We start from the raw sequence: 23,031 nt of genomic DNA, 5'->3' as shown, positions 1-23,031 counted from the left end.
CTGGACGTGGCTCTGGGCAGCCTGGTCTAGTGGTTGGCGGCCCTGCACTTGGCAGGGGGGTTGAGACTTGATGATCTTTGAGGTCCTTTTGAACCCAGGCCATTCTATGATTCTATGATTCTATGCTATGATGTGGAATACCAATAACCAAAAATCATAAAACCATGACATTTCTCCTCAGGTCGTTGCCGCTGTTTTGTTTTAGGCCCATCTCCCTACCCTTTTCCCCTTTTTCCCTTTCCTAGGGCGTGCGTCTGTGGGTCCCCCCCATTAGTCATGGAACCGGGCTGAACCTTCCATAAACCATTAACAGTTGGTTTTATGGTTAATATTTTATTTTATCTTTGCACTGAGAAATTGGAATTTGTTTATAATTTAGCTACAACGAGTAACAAAGCTCATTCTTTGTGATTAATTTTTTGGATAGAGGAAAGTCTGTTCTTTTTGGTACTCTTTTCCTTCAATGGATCCAGATGAACTGTTTGTGTTGTCTTAAAATTTGATAGAGGTGGCTTAAAATTCTGTAGCTATTTTGGTATCTCTTAATAATGTTGTACATTATTAACAAAATATTATTAATATTGAGAATTCTTATGACAAGCAGTATTAGTGCAATAGTAACTTCTTTTCTATCTATCTCTTTCCTCTGACAAAGGAGAAACCATCTCGCCCACTACTTGGTATGGGAAGGGATGAGGCAAGACTCAAGGATGACTTAACAGTTGAAACTAAGTAACGAAGGATAAAGATTGAGGATGTTTTAAACAAAGGCTAAATAACAAATACTGGTAATTACTGGCAGGCATATTGTTTTCTTACATCTTTTCAATTGCACTTGCAAAGACTTTGTGTAGATCAGACCCTAATAGGAAAAGAAGACATAAAGGGAACTTTTAACAGGTGATTTAGGCAGAGAGGATAATTCATGAGAAGAAGAGCTGCAGAAAAGAGTTTAAGGAAAACGTTTGAGGGCAAAAAAAATTAAAAAGGGAATGGGTCTACTGTAAAACCACCACCAAAATTAAAAGCAGCAGGAGGGGCCAGAGTTCTCAGTAATTATGGTTGTGACTATAACCTTAACGCAATTTCTTGTGAGACTTCATTCAGTGGTGACATACTCTTAAAAAGCGTTTATGGCCATTAAACCTAAAGAAAGCTAAAATCAGAGGAGAGCAAGTCAGAAGATGTTCCTCTTTTGAGTTAAAAGATTGACTATAGTTTCCTTCCTTCTTAATCCTACTTGTGTCTCCCCTCTCTCTCCTTCTCTCCAGATGGTTTCTTTTAATGCAGAGAGCTTTGTTTGAGGAGAAATAATGAGGGTATCAGTAGTGTATGTGTAAATTCTTGAAGGACATCTGTAAAACGGAAAAATCCTTTTTGTGACAATGTAAGCTTTCAGTTAGGGCTTTGAAGCATTTTAATTGCTACTATGTTTAAAAAGAGATGCAAATATCTTGCTAATATTTTCCATCATAACATGGAACTGTTCATAGGCATGAGGGTTATTTTTTTAAAAAAGATTGTACACTTAGATAAGGTGGTGTCAAGTGCTACTTACTGTTTATGCAATACAGATGTCGTTTGCCCTGGCCCTGAATTTTTCCATTTACCCAAAATGGATATATAGTATTTTTGGAGAGACAGTTATTTGCACAAGCCAAATTTAAAACAGAAAAATACAGTGGTTCCCTTTTCAACTGAATATCCTGAAAATGAATGCAGTTATTGTTTCTACTACATTGCTTTTTTGGAAGGTAAGCAAAACAGAGACCTTTTCATTTGCACGGAAGAATTTAATGCATTACAAACATTTTTATATCTGAACATTTAAAGCCTAGCTGCCAGCGTTACTCAAATGTCCATGAGTGTACCCAATCCCTTCAAGGCTGGCATGTACCATCTCTATTCAACAGACAAACTAAAGCAGAAGGAGTTGTGAAGTACCATGCCTGAAAATCACGTTAACAGCAGAAGGTGGAATTCATTCACTGTTACTTTATCTCTTAATTCAGTGTCTTCAACACATGACCACTCTTCCTCCCAGCCCTGTAGCATGCAGAAGATTTCTGAGTGCATATAAATCATACATACATCACTGTAACAACTGCAGGCAGCAGGTTTAGAAGTTAAGTAGTATGAAGTGACACACTGAGGCCAGCTCTTTGAGCTGATGGTAGTCAGGGCTGGGAGCCAAGTCTCCTGACTGACATCAGCATTTAATGGAGACTCGGAGGATATGTGTGTATTGTTAGTGTGAAAATGTGGAAGGGTGCCAGCCAGGAAGGGGGAGCTGGAAAAGTTCCCAAGCAGGCAGGATCTCCTCAGACAAAAGGGCAGAAATAATCATTTAGACATAATATTTTCATATTCAGCATTATAGAAATATAGCTCTAATGCTACCACCACAGAACAGATACACTTTACAACTATCAGCAGCACATGATGCCCTGGCATTCTTCTTGCCTGAAGTAAAAGTAAACCTAGTTTACATACATTAAATTGTAAGTACTTCTAGTGTTTTTGTAAGGTGCCAAGTTTAAAGCCCTGAGAACAAATGCCCTTTTTTCATGTATGTGCTCCATACATCATAAGCAGTAGCAGCAGGGAGAATTTCTCTCCTCTATCATGCCAATAAACCTTTGAGACCACCACCATAGTGAGTGTTGGTCATACAATTTATTGGATTTATGGTAAAGAAAGTCCGCACAGTCAAATTATCCATGGCTACCATCGTAATGACAGAATGAACCACTGGTCATCCTCTTGAATCACTTTTACCTATAGAAAAATGGATCTCTGTTCACCTTCTAGGAAAATATGAAATGTATTTGTCATGGTTTTAATTATAGAAGCTGTGGCATTGATTTTAAATTAATTAAAAAACAGCTCCAGGCAGGCTTTGAACTCTCCAACCATGAGAAGATCACTAAGTAAGCTGCATATTGGTTAGTTAGCTTATCCTTGTTAGTATTTTGTGGCTCACTGGCAGATGTTGCTCAGGAAAAGGAGTCTACAGGTTTTCAAATTCCTACATCAGATGTCCTCCCCTGACTAGCTATAAGTCTTTGAGCAAGCCACCTAAACTGGTGAACACTTAGTTAATTTTACAAGTGGGTAAATGAGTACTTAGGTTAACGTCTCCACTAGAGAGCCCTAATATCCAAGAGAAGCAGATTTCCCTGGTCCCACCACAAGCAGCTCAGCTTGGCCAAGGAGCTGCCCCGTGCCAGACGAGGGCTAAGCATGCACTACAACACACCAGCTCTTGCATCCACCCTGGTCAGATACCTCCATTCTCAGACTGTCAGCAATAAATTAGTCATGGCCAGAGATATCATGTTTCCTAGGCATGTTCTTTCAGCCATGTGTTCTAGTCACCTTTTCTGGGTAGGTCTTAATATTCTGGGTTGGTGTTCTGATTTGTTGTTTTCTGATTTGTTCACATAGTGTTCCTCAGGAGGAAGGTGGAAGAGTTGTGCATGGTATTGCACCTGTGCAGGTGTGATCTGTGAAGAATTGCTTTTGTGTGTCCCCTCAACCCACTGCAGCCTGCTGTTGGCCATCTTTTGCTCTGGAGAATATTCAGTAACAGGCAAATGGGATGGTGCCCAGTCTAAACCAGGAAGTGACTCCATCAGCCCAGCCTGCAAAAGCAGTTGAATGCAGGGCAGTCCGCTGGCAGTTTGGTTGGTCAGATGAGCATGGCTTTGGGCAGAGCAAGAAGCTGCATTTAGCGCTTCTGCATCTAACTTTGAGCAGATGAACTTTACTGGGAAGAAGCGTAGGATGACACGCTATGCTGTTCTGTTTGGATTTTGCAAATCTCTCTCTCTTCACTTTGTCTCTATGAGGGGATGGAAAATAAAAGGCTTTTTGTTTGACCCAAGCAGATCATTTCCTGTGAAATCCAAGCGTTTTTTCCCCTACTTCTGTGCCCTTCCTCCATACTGGGGAAAATCAATTGTTTTCATGCGGCCCTATTGCATAGAGCAGGGCAGTGTGCTCAGAGGTGGGCGAGCAGAGGAACAGCTGAGCTGAAAACCTTCCTGTCAGGGAAGCGGGTCACGTCCCTTCACCTGCTGGAGACTTTCATACTATTGAAATGCTCTGACAGCTTTCTTACTCTTGAGAAATGCCACCTGGTGTACTGTATTCAGCTTTGGAGTCCAGGTCTGGAAGAGTCATAAGGACGATCAGAGGGCTGGAGAGCCTCTCCTGTCAAGAAAGATTGAGGAAGCTGGGCTTGTTCAGCCTTGGAGGAGGCTCTGGGAAGACCTCATTGCAGCCTTCCAGAATTTAAAGGAGGCTATAGAAAAGCTGGAAAGGCACTCTATCAGAGTGTCACGATAGGACTGCTTTTAAGCTAACAGAGTGTTAATTAAGGTTAGACATTAGGAAGTTCTTCACAAGGAGAGTTGTGAAGCACTGGCACAGGCAGCCCAGAGAAGCTGTGGATGCCCCATCCCTGGAAGCGTTCAAGACTGGGTTCCTGCCCACAGAAGGTGATCTTTAAGGCCCCTTCCACCCCAAACCTTTCTACAATCCTGTGACGTTTCTTGAGGTAGGTCTACTTGTGTTTGATGTGATTTGCTATTAGATAACTTAGGAAGGGTGAACCTGACTGGAAATGTAAACATTTCCCAGTGGTTTCAAATGAAAGGTTTTACTTAGACTTCGATTCTGCCATACCCTCAGAAAACTACACAGACCACGTGCAGCGGTTTTTTGTAGGAGTTGTGAATACTGAATTACGGCGAACTGTTCGAACGGGCACCGGGCGCAGCAGCACCTCCCTCCAGGGCAGCCCGCAACCCGCCGATCCCGGCGCGGGGAGCCCCGGCTCCCCGAAGGAGGCGGAGCGCGGTGGGGGCGGGACGTGGCCCCCGGCCCGGCCCTTCTTTCCCTTCCCTTCCTTTCCTTTCCCTTACCGGCCCGGCCCTGCCCGGCCCTTCCGCGCCGGCGCCGCTGTGGGCAGTGCTTTGGGCGGGCAGCTTGCGGCGCCGCTTTTGGAGGGCGGCTGGGGCGCATGAAGCGGCGGTGGGGAGGCGGCAGGCAGCGGGAGGAGCGGCCGGAGCGCGGGGCGCCTGGCGGCCTAGAGGATGTCCCCATTGTTCAGCTGGGTGGCCAAGGTAGGCGGAGGGCACGGCACGGCCCGGCCTTGACCGGGGCGGGGGGGGGGAGGGGGGCACAAGCGTCCCGTGGGGCTCCGGGCCGGCGGCGGCGGAGCTCTGCTGCTGGCTCGGCTCGGGGCGAGCAGCGTAAGGGAAGTTGGTGTGATTCCTCGGCTGGCTCAAGGGGCTGGAAGCGGTGCGCTGCGGAGGGGAAAGCAGCGGTGAAAACTGCAGGAAGGTGTGGTTCGTGCTGGAGTCGCCTCGTGCGTGCTCTGGGATACGTGTAACTGCACTCCTGCTGCTCGTTTAAGATTTTTAATTTTTTTTTTTCCAGAATGTATGAACAGCTCTCGGCTAGCCGTTATTGGGCTTACTTAGGTCTGGCAGTGTATGTGACATGCTGGCTTTTGCTTCTCTGTGGCTGAGGCTTCAATAGTACCTTCCAACACACTTTGTGGAGCTACACATGGATGCAGAGCAGTAGAGGTGGCTTAAACAAATCTGGAACGCAGTTGAGAGCTGATGTTTCAAAAATGCACTTTGTTTTCCCCCTCCAGAATAGGAATCATTTTGCACTGAGAGCGATATGTGTGTTATTTGTGGTGAGGCATAACAGCACAGAGAGATCAGGGCGTGAGGCAGGCTCCGTGACAGCTGCAGTTAGGGGTTCCTCTGAGGAATTAGCTGAAGAAATAAGACTAGATCTTAAAGTTAAACTCATGGGTGTTTGTCGAGCCCATAGAGCCTGGGTTTGTTGTGTCAGGTGCATATGGCTGGTTGGCTGATGCCTGTAATGCAGCCCTCTCCTTAACACATAGCAGTTGGAATCTGTGTGCCGGGAAGGTGGCAGGAGGAAGCATACTGTGTGCCCATGTCATTTCCATTTAGATCCCAGCAGGGAGGATTTGCTCTCTTCTGTCTTAGAAAGGAGTGTGCTTGGTTTTAGCTATGCCCTGAAAAGTGGAAATTTATCCTTTCCCCTTCCCACCTGTTTTTTTTAAAGCTGTTTAAGTAGCTGCCAGGTGGGGTGTGTGTTAAGCAGTTCCTTCTTCTGTCACCACTGTGGCTCTGTCTCATGGTGCTGTGCTACCAGAGGGAATGATGCCGTGCCAGCAGCCACAAGCATGCTGTCTTCATCTGCAGGTGGAGCGATGCAGTGGAGTGAATGCTGCAGGATGTGTTGTGGGGCAGCCTGTGCCCCCTGCTTGCTGTGAGCTTGTCAGGAGCACAAAGCCGCCAGTCAGCAGGCAGCAGTAGGCTGGGGGGGGGGGGGGGGCACAGAGCAGAGCAGAGCCTGTGATGTGTGGACTTGGCCAAACTTCTGCTGGGGGAAGCAGGGACTCCTGCAGGAATGCGCTCTTGATTTTGTTCTCACAAGTGTTTACTGAGGTTTCAAAACCTATTATTGCACTGCTGTTTCCTTGCAAGTGGTTAGTGTTGTTCTTTGAATGGCAGCTAATCATCAGCACTAATTTGGGAGGGAATACTAAGCAGAGTATTGAGAAAATATAAAATGAGGCTTGTGAACAGAGAAGGCTATCCTGCCTGCCAAAGTCTGAGCAGTAAAACTGTAGGAAGTGCTGCTGGGCGCTCCCAGCACAACTGTGAGCTGTGCCAGGGTTTGTGAGATCGTGGCCCCTTCAAGAACAGGGAGAGACTGCAGGGTGTGGGGGAGACAGCCACAGGGAAACAAAGCTGGGCACTGACTGCTGAAAGTATCCCCCACAGAGGAACAAAGTGCTGAGCATCCGCATGCAGGTCCCCTGGCCTGGAGGTACTTACAGGTGAAGTAATGTACCCCCATGTGCTGTAAAATCAGTCCCTGGTGCTTTTATAACCATTACCTTTTAATGTGTCCTCATTGCCGCTTTTATGCGCTATGTTACCCGTTTGTCTCCTGTCTACTCAGAGGCTCCTTAGGGTGTGCTGTGCTGTGCTGCAGGCCCTGTCCTGAGGTGTGCTGGAGGATAAGCCCTGCCCAAGTCTGTGTGGGTTGGTGCTGCCCACCATGGTGGGTAACGATCTTTGAAGTACTGACTTATTTTAGTCTGCTAAAATTAGTTAAATAAAAAAAGAATCGTTATACCTGTTTTTCCTGCATGGTTTTATGAAATAAGACAACTGACTTGAGGGAAATTCTTACTAGGTGCCTTACAATGCAAGTTATTCAAAGTGTAGTCTAACTTTGGTCAGCTGTAGGCAGACAGGGCGGATGCTTTCATAAATAAAGGTGCTTCGATCTGCAATAACTGTTATATCAAAGCTTTCATTCTGCAAATAAACAATAGATGGAAATGCAGTTTTTTAACAAGATATGGTGTACTTGTATGCCATCAATTCACCAATGGGAGAAAGTAGCACAGCAAGAGTTGCTAAGAGCAGTTTTACTTGTTCCCATTATATTTAATACAGCTTTAAGTAAAACAAAGCCCACTAACTTCAGTGTTAGCTACAAATCTGACTTCATTTTATAATGTAAACTTCTATTCAGAAGCAGCCTCACAGAAGCCACGGATAAGAATTGACCTCTAAATAAACAGAAAGTTAGAAACAGTTCTTAGCCTAATAAGTTGTATGGATGGTTTCTTTGAGTAAGTATGTCCTCAGATTCTCAGCCACTTAAGCCATTTATGCGTAGTGTCTTTCTGGTTACAAAAAAGTGTACCATATACAGTATAAAAGTTGTGCTTAGCTTCAGCTGATTTTGTCAATAGGTTTATAAGCTAACAAGGTAAGGTGAAATAATGTGAAAGCAAGGTTACATTGTCTAGATGAAGGCTCATTCTGTAATGATGGTGGTGCAGTGGGTTGATCAGCGCTGGCTGTAGCTCTGTTTCCTCCATGCTGCAGGACATCATTTTCCCACCAGTCCCCAGGAGGGAGCTGGGCACAGCAGGGCTTCTCATTGTGGGCCCAGGTACCCTGAGAATGGGCCCTCAGCACCAGCAAAAATCATGTGGATGTTGTAGGAAGGGCAGCCCATATTGAAGCTCAGACTGGGAACCTGATCATTTGAGTTTCTTCTGTGCTGAAGAACGTATTTTAGAGTGTATTCACAATAGATGTTCTGAAATTGCCAATAGCAAATCAAGAAGTGTTTTTTTCAAGGACTGCTGAGGCAGGATTGCTGGTGATCTTTCTTTAGTTTAGGAAGATCACAAGGCATCAAAAAAGAAAATTTCTACACTACCCAATGTGGCAGTGCTTTGATATTTGGATGTTTTAAGCATTACTGGAGTACTAATGGTAAATGTCAGTTGTTTTTATTGCAATCCTGATATAATTAAATATGCTTTGTTAGAATTGATGTTGTTGGTGTTTTGCCATTCTTTCTATTATTTTTCTGAATGAGTGCCTACTAGACCTCTAGTGAAGAATGCATGGGAATGACAATTTACTTCGTAGTGTAGGTTAGAAACTGTAAATGCAGTTAATTTGCCTCTGGAAGACGATGAGAGACTGAAAATGAGGAAGCGCAAGAAATTCCTCCCCCTCCTTTTCCTTTTTATTCTGAAAGGCTGATCTTGTCTTTTTTTCCTGGCCTGTTTCAGGGTATATCGTACTCACTTATGAGGGTGTTTTGTTTAAGTGTACTGACTTGGCTCTTCTCTTAATTCCCACAGCTTCCAACAAAGCTGAACACCTGTGGGTTTCTTTTATCCCTTAGTGAATGGCTTGCTTTTTAGCCAAGATTTGTTCTCCTAAGGAGCCCTCTTCATTTTGACACTATCAGCAGCTTCATAAGCTTTGAAGTTTATTAAGCCTGTCTTAGTTTTAAACCCATTTTACTTTGAAGATGATAAGCTATTTGGAGAAGTGAATTCATGGTGGTGGTGGTGTCCTATGGTGTACAACCCTCGTTTAGGCTGGTGTGTTTACCCCCATAGCCCTGTTTCTAAATTGATTTGAGTACCTGGATACGGTAATAAGAATCAGAAAAATAATTGAGAATCAGTGTCCGGGAAGAATCAGGACTGAGTCAGGTGGGAAGGCTCAAGTGCTGCAGTTCCCGTATAGAAGAAATCTCAAGGCCTTTAACATGGTGGGCTGAGCTGGAGGGACTGCACCTCACTTGTCTCCCAGGCTGGATGCCTGCAAGGTGGGGAAAAAAAAACTTCAGATTTCTACAGGAGCCGGATTTCAGTGCCCGGTTCACACTGTGCCCTGCCGGAGAATGGGAGGTTGCTGCTGCATGTATTTTCCATGTCTGCTTTTGTTTTGGGGGGAGAACCATTGTCATCAGCTGACAGCACTCAGATAAGTGCAGATCACTGCCAGAGTTTCACATGCTTGCTGCTCTCTGTATGCCAGTCACTCCTCACTGTCCCTGCAGGGACTCTGCGATGACTGAGGAATGTGCACTCAGCATTTGCAATGAAGTGGGTCCTGCAGTGGAACAGCTCTTACTCAGCAGATACCTTCTCTTCAGAGCTGCTTCACTTTTGTTCCCCCTCCTGCTGCTTCGTTCTCTGAATACACAGCCTGGTTACACCCACTTTGCTCGCGTGTCCCTAACTACATGGGAGAAATGCAGGATGCAGACAGGATCACGTGGCCCTTATGTGACTGTTCAGATGGTGTATGGCAGTGTCCTCTGCATCTGCAGGGTGCATTAACGCTGCTTAGTGAGGTGTAGGTCTTTCCGTAGTGAAATTCCTGGTAATGCAGATTTCACCTTACAAAGGCCTTTCTGTTGAATTGTTTATGTCTTCCTGAATTAATTTCTTATGAGTATCCACTTTCAGGTTCATTGTCGACCTTCAGATTTAATAAGGCAGATGAGGTCGCCAATCTTGCTGCTTAATACAGGTCCTGTCCTTTGCAATTCAAAACAAAACATTTAGAGTCCAGCTGAAAACTGTTTGCTTTCCTTCACTGAAAAGCTCTCTGGAAATCCAGGCCATTAGCTGTCTTCACATGGTAAATGCGTTCTGTGCCAAATGGTAGCAAAAGCACCAGTAGATCTGCAGGATCAGGGAAGGTTCCTGGTCCCATTAGAAGCAGACAGTGCAACTAAGTTTTGATTTTTTTTTTTTACTGTATGTATGTGTGGTATGGCAGTTTAACTTTGATTTATATATGATGATCTAAAGTACTGCTTGAAATTGTAGTCTGCTTTTTGGAAGGCTAATAGGATGTGCAGTAGAGATGTTTCTGAGAACGTGAACGCAGCAGTTTGACTCTGGGTTCCCCAAATGGAAATATCTATGAGAGAAAGGTCGGGCAAAACACCACTTTGAAGAAACCAGCTCACTGAGCTGCAAGATGATTCCAGTTTGTAATTTCCACCATCCTGTGACATGAGAGGCAGTGGTGTTTTTGAGAAGCCTCTGCTTTAAGGGGATGTTGGCACCGTTTTTTTTTTTTTCTGTGCCAGCCATTAAATGTTTATGATTTTTGAATCAAATGGTTTGAAAGATTTCTTAAAGTTGAAGGAGATGGTGTTCTACATGCACTATGGAGGTTGACTAGTGACTTAGCAAGTAAATCTTCAATAGAAACGATGTTAACTGACTTACAGCTTGCATTTAAGTACTTTTTAAATGAGAAACCTTTATCTGTTTAAGCTGAAATAGTAATGGAAGGCAGGGGAAAAATAATCTCAGCCTCTGTTTTGTTTGGGTTTCTTATTTATGTGAAGATACACGTGAAAAATGTAAAGAACATCTCAAGAGATGTGCTCAGAGAGGAGCTTTCTTCCTATTTGCATGGAGGACAGGCAATAGAAAGGAATGGAGGGGAAGACCAGCTGGAACTTGGGGAGCAGAAGCTGAGGCAAGAAAAAATGTAACCCCTGAATATTGCTTTCATCATTGAGTTGTTTGTACTGAGTTGCGTCTGAATTGATTTGGCTATTCTTAACTGACTTACAATAACACATTCTGAGATGAATCAGTGCTTAAATATATGAGAATCTCAAGCCTGAGGAGATTGTCTGGAGTTTCTGGGGGTTAGACTTCTGTCACTAAGAGGAACTCTGTGGAGAGAATAACAGCATACATCTCCGTCCATGATGAGGTCAGTGTGTGCTTAAGCGTACATGTTGATGGTGCTATTCAAAAACACATTAAATTCATCTTTGCTGAAATACCTGGACGCTTCTTCCTAACTCAGAAGTTGCTGGCTTTGGACATAGGAGTGCTTTTCTTTGTGCCTTTACAACATCATCAAAAAAAGTGTTTTTGTTTTTTTGTTTTTTCCAGGGGGAGTCTTTGATATGCAGTAACCAAACAGGATTTTCAGGTACAGATAGCCTGTGAAATTGCAGGGTTGAGGAGGACAGACTGCATGTGCAGTTATACAGGCACAGTCTCGGCTACTGAAAATGGCAATTCTGAGCTAAACAGCTTCTTGCATTTTCAAGCCAATATTTTTTGGGTTCTTTGTGTTTGTTTCAGTGAGCTCTATAACTAAATGTCATACTTTTATTAGTTTACAGGACAGTTGGTTTGCTGCTCTCGTACCAGTGAGGTGAGCTCCCTGAGGTGCTGTCATGTAAATGTAGATGGTTAGTGCTCTAAAAATGTTTAATGCTGGTTTTGTTTCTTTGGACCTTTTTATAGCTTCCAATCTCCCCAAAAGCAAACCATGGAAAAGGAGATCTGTTACAAGTGTTTTGGTGTTTTAGACAGTGATGCCACTGCCAGAAGCCTGTCCTCAGAACTCTATTGGTAGTTACCCAGAGTATGAACCAAAAATACATGCTGGAATTTTGGGTAAATCCCACTGGAATATAACCCATAGGATTGAGCATTCTGTGAAAGTGATGGGCATTTCCACTTGATGTACAGCTGTGGGAGGGTGACTTGTGTAGACTTCAGAAATGCATTTTTACTTGAAAATATCGCTTAGGGAGCTAATGCTGTTTTATTTGTGAAGCACAGAGTTGAATACAAATCAATTTGTAGGTTTTTATAATTCAGGCAGCATTTTGTCTCAGTTTGGTGTTTCTGAAGACTTGATAATGCTTTTCATTTAAAAGAACAAACACAGAAAAGCCTAGTCCACTTGTGTATTAGGTGTGGCTGAAATAGCAGCAGTCCCTACTGCTGACATCATTCTTTGAGTCAAATAGAGCAACACGTGCAAGGAGTCTTTACTTGAAAAATTTTCCTCCTTTCCTTACTGCTTTCCTTCAGCTAGTTTCTTAGTGCGACCCATAGGGACTCATCCTTGTATCTCCCTCCAGCTTTTGTGGGGACTCCGTTAAGTCAGTGACATCTGTTTTAGAAATGTGGAATGCTTACCACTCCCTTTTGGGTTTCCTTGGCGAGTAAGTGTTTAAATATAGAATACTTTGGAAACACTGTGAAGGTCAGAATTCAGTCACCGTGAAAGGGTCTGTGAATTACCCAGCTTAGCCAAGCTTACTGTTTGGTAGTCATCCATTTGGTAGTTATCGTTTCATTTTCTAAAGGAGCCCAGTCTTAACTGAGGAGAGGAAGAAGAAAAAAAGATGGAAAATTTACTTTTGGAAGAAACTGGGTAGGCTTAAAGTAGCAATCTTTTGACATCGAAAACAGGACAGATTCCAAATTTTTATGTGTATCATTATAGTTTGTGACTGCATAACATAGGATATTGATCAAAATTGATATTTATCAAATGCTTACACAATAGTAGGAGCTCCAGAAATGCATATAAAGAAATACTTTTATCAGTATGTCTTTAAATGGATTATACTTCTCCTTACATTGAACTAGCAACATAAGACACTTCGTTAACAAAGGCACAGTGGCTAGATCTGTAATTCTAATTTCTAATTTTCTTGTTTCTCTCAGTCCAGCTAGCTTGCTCTGACTGTAGTGACTGTAGTGATGGAAGAGCATCATTAATATTTTAGCGAACATCTTGAGAACCTTCCATTTTCAGACCAATCAGTCTGGCTCTGTGGTTGTTGGCACAGGCTGCAGATCTAGAGATCTGTCACTGTAGGGTCTGCAGTGAATTTTGTACGGGGTATCAACATGGGATTTCTTGCCAGCAAGGAGAGCCAGTTCCATAATCTGGAAGCATTGCTAAAATTTCTCTTCTAGCTTCTTGTTCTTAGGTATTTCTAGGATGACATGTTGGCTTGTCCTTGGGATGGCTTACAGGAATGACCCCTTAGCTCCATTTGTCTTGGGGTGCTTTTTATCAATGTTTTGAGAACTTTTACCCGTGTAGGGCTGAATGTGCAGCTTTATCTAAGGAAGGACAGTGACATCTGTGTTTTGTTGTGGATCATGCAAATTTACTTTTGACTGTCCATGCTTGGCTGCCCTGTAGCAGTTAAAACAATGAGAGAAGAGCCAGTGAAGTTGCTAGTGTTTAAACGAAGAAATGAGATCACCAAAAGCCCAGGCAGGAGTTCTTAGGTGTGATGCAGTGCTGTGTGGGATGTTCTGCCAGACTTAGGGTGATGGTCTGTAGCTCTGCTCTACAGTTGATGCATTGCTACGATCCATGATGGCACTTGCAGTGAAATACTGTCTTGCAGGCAGCCTGTGATTAAACAGCACGTTTTCCACAGTGATCATCTTCCTCTGAATACCTCATTAAATATCTTCTTCAGACAACTAGTATCTCATCTCTTTTTTTTTTTTCTTCACTCTGTGCGGACATCATAGGTTTCATAGTGTAACTTTCAAAGATGCCTTCTGTAAGGGTTTATGGAAGAAGTGCTCTACAAAGATACTTCTTCCAAACTCTTTTTTCTTGCAAGGCTTTTGTCAAATCTGGATGTGAGAGGGAAAAGAGCTTAAAGAAAAGTTGAACTTTCACCTACTTTAAAAGATACGGCCATCCTAAAAGCTTAACAGGAGAGAAGAAGCAGACTCTAATGTGTCTGTTACCAGCAGGAATTGGAAGCACTTGCTTTTTAGGACAATGATTCCTTGATTATTTAGAGGAAAAACTAGAAAATTCCCCTAATGTGATCTGGTTATATCTTAATGGAGGGGATCTTGAGTAAACAGCTTTCTCTTCATGTTGCTGCTCATTAACATTGCATCAATAGCTTTCCATAAATGCAGAAAGACCTTAGGAAGGCATTGTGTTGTGGACTGTTCTTGATAATGATTTAGAAACTATTTCCAGAAGAGTTGGAACCATGACCTATCCTCCTGTAGCTAAATTTCTGCGCAAAAGGCTGAGTGGCTTTCATTAAAATTGTGTAATACATGTTTTCGTTTAAATAGCCCATAATAAACAATGGTAAGTCAGTAAGCTTTCTATGAGTTCATCATTTAAAAATTCAAAGTAGAGCCTAATTCTGTAGGTTAAGAATTTTCCTGTATGTTCTCTGTATAGTAAGAGTCTTGCTAGGTTTTGGGGGTTATTCAGGTATATGTTTATATTGGTTTTCCTCCTTTTCTATTCTATTGCATTAGGAGTGCCTGGTCAAAATCATTAGCATTAACTGTATTAAACTTTAACCTTTGTTAGTTATGTAAAATACCTAGCTGTTACTAAGAAGACTATTTGTATAGGAAGCAAAGGCTGGCAAACACCTAATTTCAGTTTTTATGTTCAAATGAAGTATATTTGAAACAAATACATTATTTGGAGGTGATTTACAATGTATTTAAAAAAAAATACCAACAGCTAGTATAAACTGTACATGTGGATTTCACAGAGCTATATAGTTAACAAATTTTAATAATGTTTGTAGCTCACAGTAACTTGTCATGTGAGAAGGTGACTTAAATTCTAACTGCTTTTCTGAAGTGGAAATGGGATTGTTGTCAAGGCATTATCTCTTGTGAAGTAGATGTCCATGGGAAGATTAAGTGTTGCTTTCCAATCTTGCTCATCTGTGAGTTGACCTGAGGCAGCCGCAATCTGTTATTACCCAACAAAGCTGCAAATCCATGTTTCTCCAAGAACATATTGGTTCGCTTGCATTTTATACCAGTTCAGCAGAATGCTGAAAGAAGCCAATTGCCTTCTGCACTCTGGTTCCCTTGAAGCCTCTGTAAGTAAACGTAATGTCTGAATAAGGTTCTTCCCATGAAAAACATCACATTGTACCCCAAACAGTCCTAGGGAGGGGGACTGTGGGGCTTTCTCATCCCTCAGGGCACTTTACTGTGTTGGAAGAGTAAGAGAGATGCTGTTTAAGTCTGTTGCAATTAGAGCAATACAGATTAACTTGCACATTGTGCCAGTCAAAGACATTCATAGCATTTCCTTCCCCTTCCCCAGTGAAAACATCCAAATAAAATTCTGTAGGAGAGGGATTTCTGATGCTCATTTGAATCAGCTGCCTAAGAGGCCCATATTGGAAATAACTTCAGATGTAATGAGGATATATGACAACTCGAGTTTTCCTCCTTTCTTGTTTGGAGTTTGGATATTGCTAAAAGAGACAGAACAATTTGAGGCTTATTATTGTTTGAAATTTGCCCTATTTTGTCAGTTGTACCTATTTTGCTAACTGTGGTAAAAGCTTCAGAGCTCCAGAGACGGGGAGATAATCTGATTTCTTCTTACTATTGGAATTTAATCAGATGGGTTTTTTTTCTCCCCCAAAAATGTCCTTAGTAATTCATTTCCTGTTTTAAATTGTTGGTTTATTTACCTTTCAGTTAAAAAAAAAAAAAAAAACTGTCCTGAAAACTTTCAAATATCATCGCTGACTCTTTCCATTTATAACCATCTGCAGCAGAAATACTAAGTCAGGGCTTGAACCAGTGATTGAGCACCTTGTGGGAAGGCAGGGCCAACCCAGGGGAGCTCATGTTCATGCAATGCACCTGGATCCTGGCTCCACCCCTCCCCAGATCACATTTAAGAGTTGGCAGTGGAGGCAATGGTATCTCATTGGAGATCCCTGTATATCTGAGGCCTTCTAAAGGAAAGCAGATTCTTTCCTTTGTTCCTGTGTCCATGGCTGCTGTATTTAAGCGTATCCCCACCTGCTGCAGCCTAGGACTTTGCTACTCTGCTATCATTGCTGTGCTTTCATCACGTTACAGCATTACACCATCTAAGAATAGGATTCCTTCTGTTACCCATCCTCAGCATCCAGCTCTGCCTTAGGCCTTTCTCAGCCCTGTAAGAGAGCTGCTTACGCTAACAAAAATAAAAAGATTTAATGTCTGTTTATAATGAGTGAGCACAGAGATGTTTCTAGCTATTACTTTACAACTATTATTGCCTCTGTGTTAAGTAGTTGCTTTGTAAAATGTGGGCCAGGAATCGTTCAGGTAGTCACTGTTATGTCTTCACTTGTCATTGTCAGGTAGTCACTGTTATGTCTTCACTTGTCATTGTCAGGTAGTCACTGTTATGTCTTCANCACTGTTATGTCTTCACTTGTCATTGTCAGGTAGTCACTGTTATGTCTTCACTTGTCATTGTCAGGTAGTCACTGTTATGTCTTCACTTGTCATTTTCATTTGTAAAATTGGAAAGAAAACTTTGAAGCAAATGATGGAAGAGGTAGCACTGTGAATATGTTAACCTGTTGCTTGAAATACCTGCTGACTTGCTGTATTTCACATTTGTTGCTTGAAAGTTATGATACTGAATGGAGGGGCTGATGAAGCTGTACAAGATAAAGAGGAATGGTTTGTACTGCAAGCAGAGAAAGGGGCTGGGGAAGAATGAATTACTTCCATGTAATAGGCTTTCCAGGTATGGAATAAAGTATGCTAATAGGCTTCCCAAAAGCAGGTTTTGTAGGAATACCTCCTTCAGAGCCAGTGAGGTGCCTCTGCGTTTAGTGCTGCTCTAAAACCCTACGGAAGCGTTCCATTAGCTGCATTTTATTTTTGATCATTGTTTTTTATGGAGAGAAGTGAAAGGTAATCAGCAATCTAGGGCATGGTGTAGTCACTGTCTCTGGGGGTGTTCAGGAAACATATAGATGTTGTACTGAGGGACGTGGTTTAGTGGGAAATATTGGTGATAGGTGTATGGTTGGACTGGCTGATCGTGAAGGTCTTTTCCAACCCTGGTGATTCTGTGATTTTATTTGTGGAAATTTGCCAGATTTTGTGGTCTTTTGGTCTTTAAGGAAGGTATGTCTTGAGAGCTGAAAAAAAAAAAAAGAAAACCTTTCAAATGTGTCAGCAAAATGATGCATCTCTCGGGGAGGAAATGCCACCACTAAATAGAGTAGTCCAGTTTTGCTAGAACATCGAGTGCAGTTATGTTCTATTTCTGAACTTGTTTACAATAATCAATAAAAGCTTTCTGCAAATACTGTTTTTTTAGAAAGGAAAGGTAATTTTTTGTGCCTATTTAAATTGAGTGGAATGTTCTCCAAATGGTATTACTTCGCAAAAGTGTAACTATTTCCATTAGTCTAAGGAGCTATGGATGTAAGCTTCTCAAGATGAGATTTGTTTGTAATAAAGCAAATGTGGTGGTGTGGAGTCAGCATGCCATACATGGTCTATCAGTCTGCTATAATTGGCAATTTGTGGACCTGTAGGAAGTATTGTCACGCTTTTGATTTATATGATAACATGTTAACTATAAGAGTGTGCATGGGCCATGTGGAGCTCCACTTGTGGTTGTGACTGCGTCTCTAATTTCCAAGTGTGCTAGCATTACTCAGCCACCAGGCTCTGGGTCAAAAGGAGCTAGGTTTAAGCAGATGATTCTTTTCTGCCCCACACAATATTTTTAGTGCGTTCTTGTTCATCTGCTTCCTGCATACATTCCTGCAAAACTTCAGTTGGCCCCAGCACTCTAATTTGTCCTATTCTTTGTGTAACACCCATTCAAATGCTAACAAAGCAAACCTCACCTACAGGTAGATATGAAGCATGATAACTTTTCCTTTCATAGGTCTGGAGTGACATTCAGCTGCTGTGATTTCCCTCTTGGAAGCTGGGAAGCTATTACTGTCGTGCTTTGCAGTCTTGTGTCACAGCCCTTCCCCACCCATATGCCTGCTGTGTGGTTAGCTTGGCAGTTTGCTCTAGGGGCTGCCCCTTGCAGTCTTGTGGGTAGCTTTTCACAAGGAGAGAAAGCTGGAGCAAGCCCACAAGTTCTCTGGTTACATGAGATGCCTTGTGCATATTAGGTACTATAAAGAAAAATGATGCTGCCCATTATTGACTATTGTTATTCTGCTTCCCTTCTGCTTTGAACCTGTGCAGTAAAGTTGACTTCTGCTGGTGACAGGTGCAGAACTGTGAGATGGAGTAACATACACAGCTGGTGAAGTTGCTGAAAGAAGCAACTTAGTTGTTAATAAGATGAGTGTGTACAGCAGCAAAATTTTGGGTCATACACTTTGAGACATGGAATCACGGAGCAAAGGGGAATCCCATGCACCCACCGACCTGAAGTACTTGGCGCAAGCCCTGCTTTAATGGGAACCACAGCATGTTTGTTATGTACAGAAAAACAAATTGGTGGGAGCTTGGAAAGCGTTTTCGTCATCCAGGGCATAGAGGAACTATAAACTTTCTGCCTCCCGTTCTATATTAAATCTTGGTGAGAGGAGTGAAAGTCAACAAACTGTAGAAGAAGAAAGCTAGTAATTAAAGTACTCCAAATAACAGAACATTTGGAAAGTAAGAGTTGAAGTTAATGACTGGAGAAAGTCAGTGAGGTCTAGGGGGCTGTAGAGCAGATTCCAAGCAAGATAATAAAATTCCATGAAGACACTTAAGAGCTGAATATAAAAGGTCTTTCACTAAAATGGAAATGAACTTGAAAAGTTTATCTTTTCTACCTTTAATTTATGTTGGAATGTAAGGAAATTCTATTGTTTTGAATACATCTTTTTTAATTTCGGTGAGAGATTAGAGACTGTGATTTTGAGCTATGTGTGTTTAGTTTATTCTCTGGTTGAACTGGTAGGCAAGACTTGTCACAGAGGAAATCCCAGCTGAATGGTGCCTTGACTTCTGGAAGCAGTCAGTTTCTCACTGGGACCAGGAGGCTATGGGGTTGGGTAATAGCACCTTCAGAGGTTGCTTCCAAATTAAATTATTCTGTGATTCTAAAAGAAATAACTCTGCAGTCTCTCAACATTTTTTTTTTATCATCTCGGTGACATCTATAAATTAACATACATTGGATCTAAAAATGATAAGCTTCACATCCACCGAATGGAAAAAAAACCAGTTCAAAAAATGTTGTTGCCCACTAGTGTTGATTTAGGAAGTGGTAAGAATGGAAATGTTGATCTCTCTTTTATTAATACACAGCTGTTCTGTTTAAAGTATGCTGAAAACAGACCTATTGTTATTCAGTAAATACCAGATTCCTAAAATAAAAGATAGCAGTCTTTTTAAGACTGCAAATAAAAATATGAAATAGCAAAGTATTGATATATGTTGTATGCAATTTCCCTTTCTCATGTTTTGCTACTTTGTAAAGTATTCCCTGATGATAAATACCGCATTGGTGAAAAAAAAAACATTGCTGTATGTCCTGATAGAACTAGGTAGGTTCTCCAGAAATATTTTGCATGGACTGTATTTTTCTTGTAGCAACACTCCATAATAAAACAGAGAAAATATGGTATTAACAGTAAACAACGAGTCAGACTTCTTGTCATGTTTTATTGAGCCTACTGTGGAAAGAAAAGAAGGCAAGTAAGTACCCTTAAAATAATTTAGATAACGCGTCCTCTATGTTTGAATAGGCAGGGAAAAATTGCTTAAGGAAAATATGTACTTTTAAGAGCTTTGTGAAATGTTGTTAAAGCTCTATTCCAGCCACTGGTGTGGTATCTTCAGAGGTTCAGCTCAAGATCTTATCCCAGTTCTTTTCAGTCTGCACAAATTTATGTAGTATGCTGTATAAAGTCACTTTCTGACAACACGGGTCTTCATTAATTTATACAAAACCTCTTACTCCCTTGATGTTAAGCCTGTGCTTGAGCCCTTCACTGACCTGAAGCCTTTTGAAGGGATCAATACCTCTGTAGTTAAGAAGACATTGTTGCATCTAAGATCATCCCAACTTTTTCTTTTTTTTTTCCCCACCTAGTCCTGGCCAGCTGGTGTGTCATGGTTCTTGTTCTCTGGCATGTTTTGTTTCTATACCTACTGTGTACTAAAGAAATGGGGACTCTTTTCTCAGTCCAGTCTTTTTTACCTAAAAGCAGCCATCGCATTCAGCTGTTACTGGTCATTCTTCACTAAAATAGTTTATCAAATCCTCTGACAGGCTGAAGACATCTGATGCCTTACTGTGTGTTTGTATGTAAACTTCAGAGTGACTTCCAGTTGCATGGGGAAAAAATGCAAGTGCAGCTTCACTTTCTGTGAGGGGGAGGAGCTGTTTCATGTTTTCCAGATGCACTGAAGCTGTGTGTGCTTACAGATGATTGCCTTTTCTCATGATTTGGTGCATGGTATAGGAGCTGACCAACACACCAATTTGCATCAGGAAGTTGTAGATATTGGCCTGTGTTTTGCGTGATTACCCAAGAATCAAATCACAAGAGCACTCAGTGTTTTAGGTCTGTGCTCTGCTTCTGAAAAATAAACATTCTAATCATAGCAGAAATAACTTTAAAAAAAATAATCTCAGCAGTCCATTGTTCGTTTTAAAGGTTATAGAGACTCCTCTTCTGGTTCAATTTCAACTGTACTTTCAGTTCACCGGTCCTATTTGGCTCATGAGATCTGTTTGGTAAAGTTTCAGTGTGGCTTATGTTATTGTTCTGTGCTTATTTTTGTGGTTTCATGAAAGTAATTTTAGGTGATCACAAATAATTTTTAGGGAAGTAGTTTTAGATCGCCAGAAGTTATTTTGCTGATTACAGGAATAATCTTCACCACTAAATATTTATACTGAGAAACAAGTCAGAAAGCACTTAAGAATTGAAGTATTCTAGAAGACAGAATTTATACAGCAGGAAGAAATCATACACGTAAGCAACAGGCTTCTACCGCAGATCAGTAGACACAATTACTCGCATGTCTGTAGAGATATTGGTATCTAACTCACCAGATGGGAAGGGCCTGTCCTCTGGAGGACATCTTGTTGGGCCTCCCGGTCACAGTAGGGTCAGTTGGAGCAGGTTACTCAGGGCTGTGTCCTGTCAGGCTTTGAGTATCTGGATGGCTGGGGACTGTGACCTCTCTGGGCAACCTGTGCCGATGTGTGGCCACCCTTCCAATGAAAAAGACTTTTTCTTATGTTCAGGTAGAATTTCCTGTATTTCAGCTTGTGTGCATTGCCTCTTTTCACTGAGCACCATGGGAAGAGGTGGACTTTTCTTGGAGGGGCTGATTCTTGAAAATCAACCAGCAATCCTAGATTCCACTTCTTCCACTGCAATATCCCATGGAATTCTTCCAATCAGAGCCATGAACTGGCCCAGGTCTACTCTCCTGAAGTACAGGGTTGTAGAATCATAGACTCATAGACTGATCTAAGTTGGAAAAGACCTTCAAGATCACCAAGTCCAACCATCAGCATGACTTGTCCCATCACTACACTATGTCCTTCATTTCCACCTCTCTTGAATACCTTCAGGACTAGGGACACCACCACTTCCCTGGGCAGCCTGTTCCTATGCTTGAACACTCTCTCCATGAGGAAATTCTTCCTAATGTCCTGTCTAGATCTTCCTGGTGCATTTCCTCGTGTTCTGTCGCCTAGAATCATAGAATCACCGAAGTTGGAGAAGACCTCCAAGATCATGTGATCATGTCTGCCCTGTTCCCTCTTCTCACAGGCTTTAATTTCACCATTTCATGGTCACTGCATTGAAGGCTGCTCCCAAACTTCACCTCCCTTTGAACTGCCCAGTGATGTGCTGCTTAATCTGGAAAATATTCATCTGTGGTAGATAAACATCTGCCAAGATAGAGCCTTGTAGTTTATTTTAAGAATTAAAAATAGGTATGTTTAATTTACACATGTCAAATTTATTTTTTTCCTATTTGTTAATACATTTACTTATTCTCCATGCACTCAGCATCCAGGTCTGTTTGCAGAGGGAGCCAGGGTCAGAGGAAGCACAAGACATATTCATTCTTTGGTTCCAGATAGCTGCATAAAAGCCTGGGTACAGGAGGGTGAAAAGAGCACAAGCTTCGGTCAAACCAAAAACAGTTCCAGGAAAAAAAAAGTTTTGTTCTCTTCTTATTCATCATAGCATCTTGTCCTTATTAATGAAAAGAGATGAACATCTAGCGTAACCAACTGTCACATGAACTGGAGGTGATGACTTGCTGCTTCTGCTATAGCAACATTGCACTAATTGCCTAATCACAAATATTCGTTTCGTCAGCACACCTACTAGGTCTTTTCAGATTATTAACTTCTGCAAAGTAATTCTGAGAGATGCAGTTTCTTTTTCTAACTACTACTTGTATTTAAAGTGTGTCTACTGCTAAATTGCAGCTTTGCCAAAGCCTGCAGTGTTCAATAACAAAACCATCGAAGAAATCCCATTCAGGAGCAATGCATCTGTGATGCATAACAGGTGTGCAGTTTGGACTTCATCTCAGCTCTAACCCTTGCAGCAGCACTGCTGCAAGCCTTCTGTATAATCAGGTTGTGCCAAGGAAACTTCATCCTCATTGTGATCATGGCAGGCTTTGTTGGTGCAAGGGCTGATGCTCTTGGCTTAGGCAGCATGAGCATTTTCCGGGAAACTTTGACTGTGGCCACTACGACCTCAGCAACAGCAGAGGTGAGACTGTGGAGCTCTGAGTGACTGAGAGGTAAAACTGGTTGGTGAGCCCAGACCCTCCCATGAGGGTTAAACACATTTATTGGGAAGTCCCATAGCAGCTGCAGCTTGAAATACGCCTTGAATAAAGCTTTGTGCTTTGCTGTCATCCTAATATGTTATGTGGCTAAAAAATTGTGAGGTGAATAAAACTGAAGTGGACTTTGAGCTGACTGTGGAGCAAATGCATGATATTTGTGATAATGAAGGTTTGTTATACCATTAAGTTCTTCTTGTATATGATTAAAAAATGAAGCACAAAGCTGCCCGAGCATCAGG

The 23,031-nt window shown here is 42.0% G+C and overlaps 1 protein-coding gene across 13 annotated transcripts in view; it reads left to right on the top strand.

The window, feature by feature from the left end:
* TBC1D1 (TBC1 domain family member 1) overlaps window positions 1-23,031 on the top strand; it is a 106,198-nt gene that overhangs the window by 29,036 nt on the left and 54,131 nt on the right. Inside the window, exon 1 of one of the 13 annotated variants that reach the window (XM_021393442.1) lies at window positions 4,918-5,129. The exons of the other annotated variants lie outside the window; for them this stretch is intronic. Coding sequence (XP_021249117.1) covers window positions 5,100-5,129 — 30 coding nt within the window. The 5' untranslated portion in view covers window positions 4,918-5,099. Of the gene's footprint in view, window positions 1-4,917; window positions 5,130-23,031 lie in introns of those variants that run through there. 13 annotated transcript variants of the gene reach the window in all.

The sequence above is a fragment of the Numida meleagris genome, chromosome 4 (genome assembly GCF_002078875.1).
Source record: "Numida meleagris isolate 19003 breed g44 Domestic line chromosome 4, NumMel1.0, whole genome shotgun sequence".
Classification (NCBI taxonomy): domain Eukaryota; kingdom Metazoa; phylum Chordata; class Aves; order Galliformes; family Numididae; genus Numida; species Numida meleagris.
This window is presented reverse-complemented; position numbering and strand designations above follow the sequence as displayed.